Here is a 5,690-nt window from a genome sequence, read left to right as displayed (position 1 = left end):
GAAGATGGTTTAGTCCAACACAAGTTATTGGGCTCAGCACAGGGGTAATTAGGTGACATCTTATGGCTTGTGATCTAGAGGTCAGACAAAGGGATAGAAACTGGTCAGGAATAAGTTCAGGCTGGAAACCAGAAGGTTTATAACCATCAGAGGAGATGGAACAACCTCCCAGTAGGAGCTGAGGGCAAACAATTGAACTGATCTGAAGATGGAGCTCAATACATTTTTGACCGGGGTTATAGGACGGGGTTCGGGACTATACTTGCTGTCCCAGAAAGTCCCTTCCAGTTCTATGATCCACTGGTTCCTTCCAGCCTTAAACTCTGTGACTCTAGAGCTTGCTTCACTCGCTGCATTGGAATAAACTCTCACCGGCAAAGGCACTTTGGTGGGATAAGCTGCGTCTACGCTAGGAAGATTCGGCCAGGGTAGCTACAGCCGTAAAACTATTAAGTTTAAACCAGGGCTAAGCAAGCCAGCCACCACGCGCTAATAGCCTCTCAGGCCTAGACATGGTCCGTCCATGGCAGAGCCAAGGTACACTGAGGGAGGGGGACACATGGGGGAAGCTTGCCTGGCAACACACACACACACTGGTACACCCTGGAGAACGCCTTGGCCCAAAGCCTTTATTTTCAGAAGTGGGTTGGGGGGAGGGAGCCGCCCGTCTTGAGACACCTAAAGGGAACCCCATTTTCAGAAGGCAGGCGCTCAGCTCTTTCTGGTCCTTCTAAGGCACTTTGGTGGGGCCCTCAAGAATTGTAGCACCCAAATCCACTGTTTGTACAGCACCTAGCGCAGTGGGGGCCTGGCCCATGACTGGGGCTTTTAGGTGCTACAGATAATTTAAAAAATGACAGAAATAGGATTTCAACCCACCACTGTCCCTTTCTTTTACTTTTCTGGGTAATCTGCCTGTTTGACTTTAGCTACAGGATGGAAAAGAGGAGACAACAGGGGTAGGAACGGATTATGTCCCAAGAACGCCACCTCCAGATCACCCATCCACCCCTGAATGATTAAAACGCTTGGAATGGTAGAGATTGGCTTCTCAAATTCATCCTCTAGTGGCTCCTCGTGTAAAGACACCTAAACCAGGCTTTATTTATCCCACTGAACTCCAATCCAGGCAGCACAACTGCACTGACTGGACAGTTTTCCTTCGCTGTGATCATACCCATGTGCAAACAGAAAGGGGTGTGAAAATCTAGCAGGCACGTCTCCGAATTCACACGCTAACTGTCCCAGTACAAGAAAGCCGCCTGCGCCAGCCAGCAGGGGTCACCGCTGTTCCGGCTTGGTTTTGACAAAAGTTCCCATTTGTTTGGTGTTAACGTCTCTGAGCTGCTCCAGCTGTCTCTGGCCACGGCGGAGGAGATACTCAATGTGCATAACATCCGTCCGGGGGATGCTGGCGTTCTTCCGGAACTCGGCCTGTATGCAAGGTAAGAATCCCGGCTTCTCCTTGCCGGCTCGTAGGAACTGTCTGTACAAGCTCAAGACTTGCTTCTGGAGCTTGCTATGCCGTGCCATGGTGTACCGGGAAGATCCACTCAGATCATGTGGGAGAGCCGCAACAGCAAAACAGGGGCTGGAAGTGAACAGGTGGAGGTATTAGATCAGCTGTGACGGCTTTGTAGCCTGCTGAGTTTCATCTCACCCTTGTGAAATCATTTCAATGCACTCTTCAGCCCAGCATGCAAGTATTTACCTCAGTTTCACTAATGGCCTGGCAGCGCTGCAGGGAGACGTGCTCTAGCCAGGGCTGGATTAATCTTTGGCGGGCCCCAGGGCCTGGACCGTGGCGCTGCCATCCACTCGGCCCCTTCCCCCGAGGCCTTGGCCCTGAGGTCTCACCCCCACTCGGCCCCTTCCCCCGAGGCCTTGGGCCCAGGGCCCCGCCCCTTCTTGGCCCCACTCCCGCTCAGGCCCTTCCCCTGAGGCCCCGCCCCTTCTTGGCCCCGCCCCCGCTCAGGCCCTTCCCCTGAGGCCCCGCTCCCACTTCGCTTCTTCCCCTGAGGCCTTGGCACTGAGGCTCTGCCCCCCCTCGGTCTCTTCCCCTGAAGCCTTGGCCACAAGGCCCCACCCCTTCTTGGCCTCTTCTCCCCCCCCCCTTGAGGCTCTGCCCGCACTCGGTCCAGGCACCAGGGACCCTTCTGAGTGTGGGCCCAGCACCACCGCGCCATTGTAAACCGGTACTGGCTGCTCTAGCCACAAAACAATAATCTGAAGAAGCTCCAAGCACTTCAAAAAAAGTACATGTCCTCATTTCTACACATCACTGAAATGCAGCCAGCTCTAGGGTGGAGCACAGAGACTATCTGCACAGCAAGAGCACCCCAGAGATTAGAACAGAAGGTGAAAAATAAATAATAATGCTATGGTCAACTGAAACTGGAGGATAAAGGGTCAGGGGATATTTAAGGAATTTGGCTAGGACATCAAGGCAAATAAACTTTTCTCTTTAACAACTACGAAAGGATGGGATTTGCCTTGCGCCCCATCCAAGAACTATGAGTTACCAAACCACATGACACTCCTCACTAAAAACCCCACCAGGACTTACCCGACTTCTATATGCAAAGGTCCCACTCCAGCAGTGGTCTGCAATAGACAGGAAACCCGCATAGCACGTGTTGGAAATCACATGAAACCAGACTGGGATGGTCTGAGGCCACCAGCCCTGACAGGAGAAAATGAACGTGCATTTGAAATGGATAGCCCCTTAAGTTCACTGATGTCCGGTGGATAATCATTCCTCACTCTTCTAGCACTTTTCATCAGCAACTCTCAAAGGGGGATCAATATGATCCTCATGGGAACAGGAAAATGTAAAATAGGGAATGGTTCAGGGCAGGTCAGTAAGGAGCTTTTGTTTACCCTCTCCTAATATTAGCCGTGGGGGCATCTGGTAGTTAAAAGTAGGACTGGATTTTCCATTTAGGCTGGAAATTTAAGGATTTTGATTTTTTTTCTGGTTGCACACAGTTCTGCAAATAAATTCACTGCAGGTTGATCTAAATGTTTCGTTTAGATTTTGACTTTTTAAATGCATTACACTGGATTACAGAATATAAAATTTAAAGATACTGAAGAGTCATTTCATGAATGGAAAACTGAAATTTTATGTGGATTTTCCCTCCATTTTTTCCCCTCCAAACAACATTTCATCAAAATCGACTTGTTTCCACAAGTGGTCGATGAATCGGCATTTTCCAACGGAAAAAACATTCCCTTGGAAAACTTCCTTCCAGCTCTAATTAAAAAAAGCAACATGTTTAAAGTGTATGACCAACCTGTGGAACTCAGTGCCAAAGGATATTACTGATGGCAAAGGGGGTGGTGGACAAGAGACACCCTCTTGCATTCAGCCTGTCTGATCCCTTCTGGGGAAGCATCGGAGGGAAAAAAAGAATTAGACAAGGTTAGACAAATACCTAGGTCTAGGTGGACTTCTCGAGCCAGCCCGACTCTGGCCAATGACTCTGTTCAATGACTCTGGTCACTAAACAGAAAAAAACAGGGTGGTGGTGGGGGGGGAACATCCTCTGGTTGGTAAATATAGACACAGAGAACAGATCCTGCGTTGGGAGAGAGGGAAGATAAAGAAAAGAATTTCCCTCCCCCCAGCCCCTTTCCTATTTGGTCCCTTCAGGGATTCAAGATTCTCAGGCTGGGGGGCAGGGAAGGGAGAGACACTCAGGGCATTGGGGAGAAGGGGATCACCGCATGCTTACAATCCAGGAGCAACCCCGGGCCTCAGGGCTAGGCCAGGGGAAAAGAGCGATTTCTGGGGGGGGAGACAAGCAGCGACTCAGTCTCCTGGGGTTTGTTATTGTAGGGTCGCATTGAAGCAGCCGCTAGAACCAGCACCTCCTCCTCCAAGAGCAGGGCAAACGCGGGGGCTGATAACCCTGTGCGTGGCCGGCCCCCCGCAACGCCGCTGGGCCAGCACCCCCGTCCCCGCTACCTGCTCGGAGCCCCCCCAGGCCCGCAGCGGCGGCGGCCACCCCAGCACCTGTTCCCCAGCCGGCTCCGAACGCTGAGACACCGGCAACCTTAGCCCTCGCTTCCCATTGGCTGCAGGGCGCTGGGGGGCGGGCACACAGAAGAGGAAGGGAGGAGCTAAGGACCATGTGCTTCCCACCACGTGGTGGCGGGGGGGGAGGGGAGAGATTGCAAGTTGCTCATCAGCGGGGCGAGGAGGGAAGTAGGTGTCAATCCATGTCCGTCGAAGCAAAGTCGTGGGAGATAGAGCAGGCATGCATCGATGTACATACTGTTAACACACGGCTTACTAACTAAACCACCGCATGACACCCCCTTCATTACCCTTCCTCTCTCTGTTGCTTGGTTCTGTCCTCCCATCTCCCACAACTAAATCCAATATCGAGCCAGGAATCCGTGCCCTTCATTTTTTGCCCGGATTTTCAACCCCCCCCCCCTTTTTTTTTTGGTAATAAACCCAGATAAATTCCTGGCGAATATTAAACAAAAACTGAAAGAGCAGGGCCTTGCATGTGCTATACAGGTCAGATTAGATGATCCCAGTGGTCCCATCTGGCCTTAAAATCTATGGATAGTTGCAACTGTTCAAACTGTGTTGGTTGACACTGGCATTAGCTCAACGCATTATTTGCATCTGTTGTATTTAGTCGATGTGCGTATAAGCTTTTGCCACAGCGGGCATGCTGGAGGAGCAAGGGAAAGTCTGTTGGCTGTGTTTTAAGCACTGTAGTTCGGCCGAGATTCATAAAGCAGCTTGCAGGTGGGTTTTACATGGACTGAGCTGTCCCACAATTGCCAAAGGTACAAAGTTAGGTGCCTAATTCCCATGGAACGTCAATGAGAGTTAAGTAGGTAGCCAGCACCGTGCCTCTGACAATCTCCCATAACCGTTCTCACCCTGAGCAGGACCTCCTGTTGATGCAATGAGTCGAGTCTCCACAGTGTCCTCAGATCACGGCTAACGATGAAGCAGGCAGTTGTGCAGAACTGCATCAGTCCAGAGTAACTACAGCCTCGAGGCACCTGTACATATGAGACCATGGTTTGTCCATTACACCTCGGCATTGCCGTTTGCAGCAGGGGAGGTGGAGGGAGCATGCTCTGCTGTTAGCCTATGTTGGGTAGCACCTAGGAACTCCAGTCATGGAACAGGCATGTCAGGCACTGTACATTTTTTATTGCTATTAGGTATATTACGGTAGCACCTAGGCACCTCAGGCATGGAACAAGACTCCATTGTGACAGGCGCTGTACATTTTTTATTTCTATTAGGTATATTACGGTGGCACCTGGGAAACTGAGTCAACCAGGACCCGTGTGCCAGGCCCTGTACAGACAAAGAACAAAACTAGCAATCTGGCAGAGCTCTGGAATGCCTGGGGCTGGAGGGCTCTCTAGAAATGTACCCATTTACAACAGGCTGGGTAAAGCAGAAGGATGGCCCACGGGTTAGAGCATCAGCCTGGGATGCGTGAGAGCTGGGTTTAAGTCCCTGCTTTACCCTGGGCTCCCTGTGTGGTGCCAGAGAAGTCACTTAGCTGCTGTGTGCCTCAGTTTCCCCATCTGTACAAGGGAGATAACCCCTCCCTACCTCCATGAAAGATTTTGAGGTGCTCAAATACTAGGTGAAAGGGGCCAGATAAGTACCTTAAGGGAGAACCTGCCCCCTTCTTCATTTGCAA

At 51.2% G+C, this 5,690-nt stretch overlaps 1 protein-coding gene across 5 annotated transcripts; it reads right to left on the bottom strand.

Moving 5' to 3' along the window:
* Nucleotides 1-599: 599 nt before the first annotated feature.
* Nucleotides 600-4,325, bottom strand: SDHAF1 (succinate dehydrogenase complex assembly factor 1). 5 transcript variants are annotated; one of them, XM_078850226.1, is made up of 4 exons: nt 4,019-4,324; nt 3,297-3,386; nt 2,567-2,683; nt 600-1,591 (listed from the first exon to the last, which is right to left on the bottom strand). In XM_078850226.1, the coding sequence occupies exons 3-4, from the start codon at nt 2,626-2,628 to the stop codon at nt 1,282-1,284; spliced, it is 372 nt and encodes a 123-aa protein (XP_078706352.1). In that variant the 5' UTR covers nt 2,629-2,683; nt 3,297-3,386; nt 4,019-4,324; the 3' UTR covers nt 600-1,281. The 5 variants fall into 5 exon arrangements, with proteins under 5 accessions (XP_078706352.1, XP_073177505.1, XP_073177507.1 ...); XM_073321404.2 differs by lacking the exon at nt 4,019-4,324 and adding an exon at nt 3,738-3,960; XM_073321406.2 differs by lacking the exon at nt 3,297-3,386 and having other exon boundaries at nt 3,971-4,325.
* Nucleotides 4,326-5,690: the final 1,365 nt, after the last annotated feature.

Source organism: Lepidochelys kempii, chromosome 23 (genome assembly GCF_965140285.1).
Source record: "Lepidochelys kempii isolate rLepKem1 chromosome 23, rLepKem1.hap1, whole genome shotgun sequence".
Classification (NCBI taxonomy): Eukaryota; Metazoa; Chordata; order Testudines; family Cheloniidae; genus Lepidochelys; species Lepidochelys kempii.
Note: the sequence above shows the minus strand (reverse complement) of the source record. Positions and strands in the feature narration are given on the sequence as shown.

Bases quoted from the DNA above. Each gene is read 5' to 3' on its own strand.
- SDHAF1 (XM_073321406.2), bottom strand. From the start codon at position 2,628: ATGCGGGTTTCCTGTCTATTGCAGACCACTGCTGGAGTGGGACCTTTG. The intron at 1,592-2,566 runs GTAAGTCCTGGT...GTTCACTTCCAG, and splicing joins CCTTTGCATATAGAAGTCGG to CCCCTGTTTTGCTGTTGCGG.